At 44.4% G+C, this 12,204-nt stretch overlaps 1 protein-coding gene across 3 annotated transcripts in view; it reads left to right on the top strand.

Moving 5' to 3' along the window:
* MOCOS (molybdenum cofactor sulfurase) overlaps positions 1-12,204 on the top strand; it is a 55,879-nt gene that overhangs the window by 43,439 nt on the left and 236 nt on the right. For 2 of the 3 annotated variants that reach the window (XM_047826542.1, XM_047826544.1), the window contains 3 exons: positions 1,021-1,126; positions 4,973-5,111; positions 10,309-10,413. In XM_047826542.1, the coding sequence (XP_047682498.1) occupies positions 1,021-1,126; positions 4,973-5,111; positions 10,309-10,413 (350 nt within the window). The remainder of the gene's footprint in view (positions 1-1,020; positions 1,127-4,972; positions 5,112-10,308; positions 10,414-12,204) is intronic. The other variant, XM_047826543.1, reaches the window with a different exon arrangement.

Raw genomic sequence — 12,204 nt, forward strand, 5'->3', positions numbered from 1 at the left:
AAGGACAAAAGACAGCTTTCCCTGACCGGACTCAGACCTTCCTGGGCCTGTGGCTCTCATCAAGGTCCCGCTTTCCACCATCTTGGGGAAGCTCCCTATCCCTGCCTCCCTCTCACTTCTCCTTCTCTAAATGTTGCCTCCTGGTCTTCTTTGCTGGGGACAATTTCGCTTGGGCATTTTATTATTATTATTTTTCCAGATTATTAACAGCTCATTTTCTATTTCTGAGAGGTTTAAGCAATGCTTAGAACATTTTTATTATTTCCAGGCCACCATTTTTTTTTCCCTTATAGAAATCGTCTCTCCTTTTTAAAAATGCAAGCCAATGGAAGCAGGATTCGTTTGCATGCCGAGAAAGCAATTCTTCTTTTTAACTTATTTAAACTTTTTTTATTGAGGTATACGTGACATATAATACTATATTAGTTTCAGATGTACAGCATAATGATTTGGTATTTGTATGTATTGAGAAATGGCCACCACAATAAATCTGGTTAACATCTGTCACCATACACAGTTAAATTTTTTTTCTTGTGATGAGAACTTTTAAGATTTATTCTCTTAGCAACTTTCAAATATGCAGTACAATGTTATTAAGTACAGTCACCACTGTGTACATTACCTCCTCGTGATGTATTTATTTCATAACTGAAGCTTGTATCTTTTGACTCTATCCTGTATCCATCCTGCCCTCCCCCACCCCCTGCCTCTGTTCACCACCAGTCTGTTCTCTGTGTCTATGAGCTTGTTTTGTTTGTTTGTTTTGGATTCCACATATAAGTGAGATCATATGGCATTTCTGTCTGACTTATTTCATTTAGTATACTGCCCTCAGGGTCTATCCATGTTGTCACAAATGGCAAGATTTCATTCTTTTTTATGGCTGAGTAATTTATATAGATAGATAGATAGATAGATAGATATAGATAGATATACATATATATGTACATTAGTTGTGTGTGTGCGTGTCTGTGTGTGTGTATTTAGCAACTTCTTTTAAAAATACCCCATCACTTTTAGATCAATCTGCTGGTTCAACAGCCACCCTTTCTCTGGTGAATGAAGCACAGTATTTGCTGATAAATAGACCCAGCGTTTTGGAGCTTCAGCAGCAATTAAATGCCAGGTAAGATCCTTTGCCTTGGGAATAGCAGGCAGGTGTAACCACTTGACTCTGAGGGTGAGCCTTGCACCTGCCTGGAGAGTCGTGGAGTGCAGACGAGAGACTGAGGCCCCGAGAAGTTACAAAGCCCTTTGGGTCCAGCTCCCACGTCTCTCTTGATGACTTCATGATGTTTAGCGAACCCCAACTCTCATTTTTAATCATTCCATTTCTTAGCATTTGCTTTAATGGAATTGAACTTGACCCAGTTTCATTGCCCCTCCTCCCACCGCCCCCTGTTCCCTAGGAGCCTTGCCCTATTTCCATAATCATTTTGAGTGAAAAGGGTGGTTATGAAAGCTTTTAAAGTTGTAACTGTAGATATTATATGTTTGTATCAGCAGACAGAACCGAGAGCGCTGGCTGCTCACTTCCACCCGAGGTGCTGCTAAGGGCCCTGACGTATTAGCGGGTCAGCTCCAGAAAGAGTTAGTTCAACCCCCTTCATTGTATTTAGAGGAAATTGAAGTCCCAAGGGAATCAGACTATTAGGGCAAAAAATGGCCCCACTGTTATGTGACAGCTGTGTCCGGCTTCTTATTCCTAGTCCACAGGCCAGGAGAGGTGTGCACACGCCCGTCACCGTGAGCCAGGGATCCTGTGACTCTTACGTGCCTTGTGGTCTTGGGCACATGTGTGCACACTCAGAAACACGTACAAAGGTAGCTTAATAAAAATAACAAAGATGGGCTGTTTGTAGTGATTCCTGTTTGTAGTCGTTGGCAAAAACGTGCAACAGAGTTCCCTGGCCATGGCCTCACTTGCTCTCCTTGGGTATAGAAGTATGGTGCAGCTTCATGGTCCCTGGGTGTTCACTGAGCTATCCCGGCATCAAGTGACACTCCTCCTCAGGGACCCAGAGCCCTGGAGAGAGCAGGTCAGTGGTTTTCTAGGGTTCTTTGTGTGGAAAAAATAGGAAGTGGAGACCGGCTTGCTGCAATCCTGGTTCCTACCAGGAGGGGACCGTGTTTCCTACTGGTGTCTGAGCGCAGGGCTGACAAGCAGGCAGTGGGTGTGACAGGTTAAGTGGACCAGCCTGTGCCTTGTGCCTGGGAGGGCCGCTGGGGGCTGTGGTTGCTGTATCTCTGTTCTACTTTCAAATTTGATGGACTCTATAATGCATATGCTGATCATATCTTTTTTAAAAAATTTATATCCAAGTTAGTTAGCATGTAGTGCAATAATGGTTTCGGGAGTAGAATCCCGACTCATCCCCTACATAGAACACCCAGTGCTCATCCCAACAAGTGTCCTTCTTAATGCCCCTTCAGCCATTTAGCCCAACCCCCACCCACAACCCCTCCAGCAACCCTCAGTGTGTTCTCTATATTTAAGAGTCTCTTACGTTTTGTCCCCCTCCCTGTTTTTATATTATTTTTGCTTCCCTTCCCTTATGTTCATCTGTTTTGTATCTTAAATTCCACAGGAGTGGAATCATATGATATTTGTCTTTCTCTGACTAATTTCGCTTAGCATAATACCCTCTAGTCCATCCGCATCGTTGCAAATGGCAAGATTTTATTCTTTTTGATTGCTGAGTAATACTCCATTATATATATATATACACACACCACATCTTCTTTGTCCATTCATCTGTTGATGGACATTTGGGCTCTTTCCACACTTTGATTCTTGTCAAAAGAGCTGCTAGAAACGTTGGGGTGCATGTGTCCCTTTGAAACAACATACCTGTATCCCTTGGATAAATACCTAGTAGTGCAATTGCTGGGTCGTAGGGTAGTTCTATTTTTAACTTTTTGAGGAATCTCCATACTGTTTTCCCCAGTGGCTCCACTAGCTGACATTCCCACCAGCGGTGCAAAATAGATCCTCTTTCTCTGCATCCTCACCAACATCTGTTGTTGCCTGAGTTGTTAATGTTAGCCCTTCTGACAGGTGTGAGGTGGTATCTCATTGTGGTTTTGGTGTGTATTTCCCTGATGATGACCATAATATCTTTTGAACATAAAACTTTCCCTTTTACAAAACACAAAGGGAACGTTTGTAACTTGGAGGCTAAATCCAGAATCCAAGGATTTTAGGACTGGAAAGTGCTAGCCCTCTCATTTCAGATGAAGAAACTGTAGTTCTCATTGCTTATGGGAGTTGCACGTAGTGCTGAAACTAGACTTGGTTATCCTGGTCCCGGCTTTGCACTCACCAGCCCCTGCTGGAAGGGGATTGGGATATTACAGCCTTGTCCTCCACCAGGGCTTTTCAGCTCTGTTTCCAGGGAAAATTCCAGGTGTACTTTGGGACTACCCCATCCCCCAACTTAAAAAAATTTTTCTTTGTTGAAGCACAACAAAGCACAAAAATTATAAGTACATATCTCAATTTTTACATATATATATATATATATATATATATATATATATATATATACCCATGTACCACTGCCCAGACCAATTAGAGAACATTTCTAGTATGCCAGAAACCTTCTTCGTATGCCCTGTCAGTCAGTCCAACAGAAGATCACCACTATTCTGACTTCTTTTATCATCGATCATTTCGCTTGTTCTTGAACCCAATATAACGGGATCACACAATGTGTTCTTTTGTTGACGTTTTCAGATGCTTTATTAAAAAAAATTTTTTTTTACATTTATTTATTTTTGAGAGACAGAGAGAGACAGAGCACAAGTGGGGGAGGGGCAGAGAGAGAAGGAGACACAGAATCCAAAGCAGGCTCCAGGCTCCGAGTGGTCAGCATAGAGCCTGACGTGGGGCTTGAACTCACAAACTGAGAGATCATGACCTGAGCTGAAGTCAGACGCTCAGCTGACTGAGCCACCCAGGTGCCCCTCAGATGCTTTATTTTTCGTTCTTTTTCCCTTTGGTGCACGGAGGTGCAGAGAGCCATTTTATGGGACCTCATGGCCATAAACCAAAATCTTAAACAAGAATTACAAAAATAGTGAATGCTCATTAAAACTGCAAATAGTACAGAAGTTAGGAAGTAAATTTGTTTTTATGGAGATAAAGTTGACATACAACATTATATTAGTTTCAGGTGTACAATAGCATGATTCGTTATTTGTACATAGTGAGAAACAATCACTACAATAAGTCTGGTTAACATCTGTCACCCTATATAGTTACAAATTTTTTTTCGTGTGATGAGAACTTGTAAGATGTACTCTCTTAGCAACTTTCAAATATGCAGTACGGTATTAACGACTATGGTCATCGCACTGCACATTACATCCCCATGATGTATTTATTTTATAACTGGAAGTTTGTGCCTTTTGGCCCCCTTCACCCATTTTGCCCGCTCCCACCCCTGCCTCTGGTAACCACTAGTCAGTTCTCTGTAGAAAATCAATACTAAAACCTCCCATATGTATGCATTGTTGCTTTATGGAGTGCTCATATCCAAAAACAAAGTAGGCGCTCTTGGAACATCTTAGGTCCTTGGTAGTTAAGCCTGTTGACACTCCTTAAGCGCCTTGTCCAGACACGCCACGTAGAACTGGTCTTTTCGTAGAAGTTTGTTCATTTGACTCCTGTTCCCTTGGTTTCCAGAGTCCTTTGTGTCTTCAGCTAAGATCTACTTACTCTTTGCACTGCCTCTTGTGGGCCTGTCCATAGAGATGGGATCATCTCAAGTGGGATGGGATCATCTCAAGGTCTGCCTAACGGATGCGTGTCTGCTGGTCTTAACTCTCGTGGTAGAAGCTGGTTCTGATCATCTAGGCTCAGGCCTGAGAATAGTTGATGAAGTCAGGCATCAAGGGCTAGAAAGGTTGGATAATTGCCCCTCCATTGTCTGCTCTTCCCACTACCCCCCTTTTGGCATGTCTTAAACAGTGATGCGAATGGAAAGGAGGAATTATTCCCGATGAAAGAACTCATCTCGCGTTTCCGTGCCAATATTATTACCAGTGGAACAAGCGCTTTTGAAGAAGAGACGTGGGATGAGATTTCAGTTGGCTCCTTGCGTTTCCAGGTGAGTCGGGGATGTTCAGTTATCCTCCCTCAAGGGTTGCCAATGGAGACTGACCTCCGTCTTTGGCCAGGATGGTGGCCTGGCCGGTGGCAGGTGGGAATCCCCTGTCTGTCTTTGACTCTGACCCGCAAAACCTCAGCTGGGGGGTTTGTGACATCTGCATTCTGGGACTCCCCTTGGAAGGATCCATCTCTTATTCCCTATGAGGGTGGCAGCAGTCAGTTGCCTGTGGGACAGAGAGAAGGTGCTCCTACAGGTGGTCAGGGCTGAGTGCCGCCTCCATCTCATAATTATGTTTGGGCTTAAACTGTGTTTTCTTAGAATGCTTGTGTCTATGGGAACATTCTCCTCCTGGAACCTGTTGCACTTTCCTGATGTCTGGTGCTGGTGGAGGAGGACCCAGATGTCTAGTGGTCCCTCAGTGTCCGTGGCCACCACTCTACCTTCTTCCCACGCCCTGGCTTCCTGCCTTGCTGGCCTTTGTGGAGGAGCTTACAGTCAGAGAGGTGAAGCTGCCCCCTGCCCTCTCTCCCCAGGCTCCGGGCTCCCCAAACAGTGCTGTGGGCTTGAAAAAATGTGAGAGAGCCTTAGGCTAAAACCTACATTCTTCCTTGGGGACAACAGGGCTCCTGAGACCTGATCCCTCTGACCTCTCTAGCCCTCCCGTTGCCTGCCACACCATCCTTCTCTACATTTCCTAAACACGCCAAGCTTCCTGTCTCAGCGTGTCCCTTCTGCTTGGCGTGTTCTTCCTGCAGCCACTTCAGGGTCTCCACTCAGATGGCACCTCCTTGGGAAGGTCAGACTCTTAAGCATAGCACCTGCTTATTCCTTCAGAGCACACGAGGGTGGGGACTAGTATGTTTTGTTCAGCTGTACCTCTAGGGCCCGGAACAGTCTTGTCCCAGAGTCAGTGCTCAATAACCATCGAGAGAATGAATGGACAGGAAAGATAAGGAATAGCCAGGGACAGAAGGATGGGTCATCTGCACAGAATGTCCTTGGTACTTTAGTGGGGGATGATATTATCTTAATAGTAATATTATTAATCTTGGTATTCACCGTCTACCTTGGGGCTATCTTGTATCCCGGCTCTGCACTTGGAAGGAACACCACTGTGGTATCCAGAAAAGCAGCAGGCAGTCATTTAAATCTTCCTGGAAGAATGGTGGAGGTCTAGGGTTGTGGACGGCACTTAAATTTCACGGCATGAAGAAGTCCCAAAGAATTTTTTTTATCCACTTACCTCCCCAAACCTCCTCTTATCCTGGCAACTTTTCTTCCTTGAAAAAACAATCTCTTCTCTCCCAGACATTGATGCCCACAGGCCTCTCTCTGGCACCAGCCCTCCTGCTGTTCCTCCTCACCCCTGCATCTGACTTACTCTTCTCTTCCTCATTTCCTGTTTCTCTGTCCCTGCTGTGTCTTTAAAACACTTGCTCTTATGTATCCTGCCTGATGCAGAGTAGGTATTAATACCTGTTGTTTGATAAATGGAGAGAAGGAGGAAGAAGAAAAGGAAGAAAGGGAGAGGAGAGAGAAGGAACTAGAATGAGCTTATTGTCACTGTCAGACAATTCTGACACTGTTGTCACTTGGCAACAATAGCATCTGCAGTTTGTCAGCTACCTGGGGCCATAAATACAAGGAAGATTCTTTAAGAAATTTTTCTGAGATGTTCTGCTCTCCTTAATTTTTATTAAAAAATTTAAAAATATTGGGGCGCCTGGGTGGCTCAGTCGGTTAAGCATCCGACTTCGGCTCAGGTCATGATCTTGCGGTCTGTGAGTTCGAGCCCCGCATCAGGCTCTGTGCTGACAGCTCAGAGCCTGGAGCCTGTTTCAAATTCTGTGTCTCCCTCTCTCTCTGACCCTCCCCCATTCATGCTGTCTCTCCCTGTCTCAAAAATAAATAAACATTAAAAAAAATTTTTTTTTTAATTTAAAAATATTTATTTTTGAGAGAGAGAGAGACAGAGCACGAGGAGGAGAGGGGCAGAGAGAGAGGGAGACACAGAATCCGAAACAGGCTCCAGTCTCTGAGCTGTCAGCACAGAGCCCAACGTGGGGCTCGAACTCATGGACTGCAAGATCATGACCTGAGCCGAAGTTGGCTGCTTAACCAACTGAGCCACCCAGGCGTCCCAATGCTTTGTTTTCTTTAGATCAGTGTTCTTAATAAACATTCATTAGTAAAAGTTAAAATATGCCTGCCCTTTGGCCTAATCATCTCACTTATAGAAATCTAGTCCATAAAATACACCTGTACAAGTATGCAGAGTTATATTACAAGTTTGTTTATTGTAATGCTTCTAGAAATATGAAAAATTGAGGGGCACCTGGGTGGCTCAGTTGGTTAGGCTTCCGACTTTGGCTCAGGTCATGATCTCACAGCCCATGAGTTTGAGCCCCACGTCAGGCTCTGTGCTGACAGCTCAGAGCCTGGGCTGCTTCAGATTGTGTCCCCCCTCTCTCTCTCTGCCCCTCCCCCACTCGTGCTCTGTCTTGCTCTGTCTCTCAAAAATATATGTTAAAAAAAAAAAGTTTGCAAACCAGGAGCCCCCAAACGAAAACATGAAATATGAAAAATTGGAGGCCATCAGAAATATCCATAAAAGGGAGATTGTTTAAATAAATTATGCTATATTCATACAGTGTAGTCCTGTGCAGGCACTAAAAAGTGTGAACTATAGTTAGTACTATGCCTTGCAAAAACTAAATGCTTAAAAGATGTTTGCCGATGATAATACTCAGGCTGAGGCTGTTGCAATGCAAAAAGAGCACATCTCTTTTAGAAAGTCATTTTTCACTGGGTATCATCAAATCATAAAAACTTTTATACCCGTTGGCTTTATAATCTCATTTAGAGAGATCAAACCCCCTCCCCCCAAGTTTTAAACAGCAAATAGGGTTATGTGGATTAAGACCTTCACTGCAAAATTATTAACAGCTAAGAATTAGAAACTGGCTAGTAGAACTTGGCTTCATAGAACATCACCCCACAGGAATGCCAGGCCATCATGAAAATCTCAAGCCCAAGGATGAGGTAGGTGGTCTCTGTGTATAGACATGGAGGGCACCCAGTGTGTGTCGTGGAGTAATGAAATCAGGGAAGACACCCTGCGGCCTCTGAGAGCTCTGGGAGTGTGTTGCATGGGTGCATGTGTGGTTGTGTCCAGCTCCGAGCTGCAGTCTGGAGGGATCTATAGCCACATCAGCAGCACTTGCCTCTCAGGACAGCGAGGGAGGCCGCTGCGGAGTGCTTTCTCTTTAAACCTTTTTAAAATGTTTATTTATTTTGGGGGGACAGGGAGGGGGGGGCAGAGCGCAAGTGGGGAGGGGCAGAGAGAGGGAGACACAGAATCCAAAGCAGGCCCCAGGCTCTGAGCTGTCAGCACAGAGACTAACTCAGGGTTTGAATTCACGAACCGCGAGACTGTGACCTGAGCCTAGGTCAGACGCTTAACTGACTGAGTCACCCAGGCACCCTGAGTGCTTTCTTTTTTAACTCTTAAAGCTGCTCTGTATAGTTTGAGTTATTTTTCAAAGAACATGTATACTAGTAAGCAATTTTTTTTAAATGCCAATGGATGAGAGGGCTAGAGAAAAATGCTTAAAAAATGATGATGTTTTAAGAAAATTGATTTCTTTGCCTTGGTGTTTGAAAAAAGTGTCTGGAACATATTTTTCCCTCTGCCAGCTTGAGAAACTTTTAAGAGAGCCTTTTGGCCAAAGCGACAGGAGTTTTACATGAAATGCTATCTGTCAGGTGGCAGCTGGGGCCCAGGCCCAGGGCTGGTGGGACGTCCATTCTGTGGGACGTCCATTCTGTGGGACATAGCTCTGCAGGGCCAGAGGGAGCCTGGCCTGGGAATCATAGTTTTCTAGGCAGAGGAGGTAGCGTGTTCTGTACTTGCTCTTGGAGGGCTTAGTGTTCTATCTTGAGGCAGTCTTTTTCCACCTCAGACATTCTCATGCACAAGAATCCTGGGCGTGGCATCCTAGAAATAGTGTCTGGAATCCTAACCAAATCAAGCGAAGGGGCTGAGTGAGGAAATGAGGCCTGGAGAGGTCATAGGTCTGCTCAATGTCAAGGCGAGTGCTGGGCAGAGCCCTGTACAGCACAGCCCAGCTGCTTGCGGAGGCCTGGGAGCCTTGACTTTGGTGCTACCTTGAGGTTGTATTTCCACTGGTTTAAGGTCCACCAGCCAGAAGGCGAGTGCTAGGAACAGGCCAAGACACATCCGGATTTAGCCGTTTCTAGTTTCAGTGAGTACTTGGTGTTTGCCCCCAAGTGAGCAGAGGAGCAAATGTGAAAATCAAGTCCCTTCGCCCTTTTTATAGGTGCAACAAAAGCAGCGTCTCATCACTGCTAAGCTGCAGGCTTTCTTGTTTTGTGTTAACATTTGTGGGAGATTTTTCTCGCTACAGAGCAAGTCTTGCTCGTGGCAGGCCAACAGGATGACCCCTGTTAAGAAGCTGTGTGTGTGTGTGTGTGTGTGTGTGTGTGTGTGTATGTGTGAATACACATGTAATTTTCTTTCCTGCTTATTTCACTTATAAAAATAAATATTTACCATTTTAAACCCTTTATAGATTAATTTTAATACCTGCACGATATATTCATATACCTGTAGTGTAGCCATTGTTCTCTACTATTTGATGTTTAAGATGCTCTCAGGTTTCCCCGATCACAAACAACATGAGAAAGATTGTACACGAACCTGTGTTTGTACTTGGGGTTCTTTTCTTGAGTGAAATTCCTAGTAGTGAAGTTTCTGGGTCAAAGGACACGGACACAGTAAGGTTCTTTCTGATGAGTCAGTGCTGGGCCCGTGGGTGTTTATCTTCTCCTAGTTTACCCTCTAACCAGTTAGTTCTTTTCTTCCTGGGAGAATCTCCAAGATTCTCTGATAACCATCCGAGATTCACAACAACTCTTTTCTTTGTCTACAAAGCCCGGAAGCAGCAGTCTTTCAGTTGATGAACAAACATGGATGATCCCCCAGGACTGTGTGAGGAGCGGCTGCTTTCTGGCTCCTAGCAGTCAGAGCAGAGTAGTGAGCATTGCTGTGTGAGTGGGCCCAGAGAACACCTCTGACAACCGGTCCTCCTGGACCCAGATTCCTCCCTGCACTAGCAGGAGCGTCTGTCCACTTTCACGGCAACGCTGTCTTTTCCCTTCTCGCCCCCTCTAGGTTTTAGGTCCTTGTCACAGATGCCAGATGATTTGCATCAACCAGCAAACTGGGCAGCGAAACCAAAATGTTTTCCAAAAGCTTTCTGAGAGTCGTGCGAGAAAAGTAAGCATGATTGCAAACTGTGACACCTGTTTTAAGATCCCGTTTTGTTTTTTAAGTTTATTTATTTATTTGGGGGGGGCAGAGAGAGAGAGAGAGAGAGAGAGAGAGAGAGAGAGAGAGGAAGAGAATCCCAAGCAGAGCCTTTGGCGGGGCTCAAATTCATGAAACAGTGAGATCATCACTTGAGCCCAAACCAAGTTAGACGCATAACTGACTGAACCACCCAGGTGCCCCTAAGATCCTATTTTAAGATCCTGGCTTGTTATCTACACCCAAACTGTAGTTCTGAGTAATAACGGTGTGTAAGTTTGAGAAGTGTGGAGACATTCTGAGGCTGATCGGCTACCATTAAGGTTCTGATCTCATCCATGGCACCATCTTAGGTTTCTTTTCCATTCATTTTCTTACTTTTTGGGGGTCTTATGTGTATTTTTGATGCTCTCAAATTTTGTTGAAGAGACACAGCGTTTAAATAAGAAATAAGTAAATAAGCCAAGTAATTTTATTGTCTCGATCATTATTTTCTTCACCACAGGTGTCTCATGAGAGTAAAATGCCCTGTGGTGAATAGAGTAATTGCATAGGCAGATTCAGTAAATTTCACTCTGAGAAGGCTGTAAATCATCTTCTTGAAGGTTAGAATGACTAGGTGTGGTTTTTGTGGATTCCAGGTATAGAAACTGAATTTCTAACAGACTGATTCTTTAGGAAGATTTATGTCCAGGCTAGGGCTTTCTGGTTTTGTTTGCAAGGAGTTCTAGGAAGTCAGGTAAGCAATCAAGGTTGCATGGAACATTTCTTGAAAATTAACTGAATTAACATAAATATTCAATATCTCTCCAACAATAAGTTAGAAGGTAAACTCATGGTAAAATGTTGCACATCGTTTCCCATGTTTCTCCAAACCAGGGTTTCGTTTCACAGTATTTAATTGCCCCAGTCTCCCTACAGACACAGGGTAGATATCGTCTTCACTTGAGTGTTTTGTCAATATGTCTGTTCGCTCAGCTGAGGCAGGCCGTGTCACCTGAGGGTGTGAGGACCTTGAATCTGTGCCATGCAGGTTGCCAGAGGACAGGGGATGGGTGTGCACAAATACTATGATGCACGGAAGGAAATCACTGTACTTCTGAGAACCACTGTAACTCTCTTGTGCACACACCTTTCATTTTTTAAAAAATATTTTGGAATAATTTTAGATTCACGGATAAATTGCAAAGAGAGTACAGAAAGTTCCTGTGTACCCTTCTTCCGCATGTGCACCCATCTTAAGGAATTAATTTGGCCTCGGCCCCTAGCCTGGGTCGTGGAACATGGGGGCACCCAGCTGATGTTATCACAGGAATGAACAGATCTGGGAGTGCATCACATGCTCCAGGGAGTTCTTATTGACTCACTCGCGTTGATGGCAAACTCTGAGTAGACTCACACAGCTCTTTATTTTGGGCCTTCCATTTCTGTTCTAGAGAGTTTGGAGAACTTAACCTACATCACAACAACAGCAACAAAATCACCTCAAAGAAAATGCAGAATTTTGCTATTACTTTCACAAAATAGTTTTTACATCAGGGAACAGAGCAGAAATTGGCCTGGTCGTGGTCAGAAGCAGAGAGCAGGACGCAAGCCCTCCTACCAGAAGCTCAGGGTATATAGGAAGGAGAAAAACAGGTGTGTGTGGCGGGACTGTCGGGAAAGAACATTACACATGACAATCTTTGTCTGAAATTGGGATTCTTGTTTCCCACTACATCCTAGTACCTGTCTTTAAAGATCTGACTTGATTTTAGTTGA

The sequence above is a fragment of the Prionailurus viverrinus genome, chromosome D3 (genome assembly GCF_022837055.1).
Source record: "Prionailurus viverrinus isolate Anna chromosome D3, UM_Priviv_1.0, whole genome shotgun sequence".
Lineage (NCBI taxonomy): Eukaryota > Metazoa > Chordata > Mammalia > Carnivora > Felidae > Prionailurus > Prionailurus viverrinus.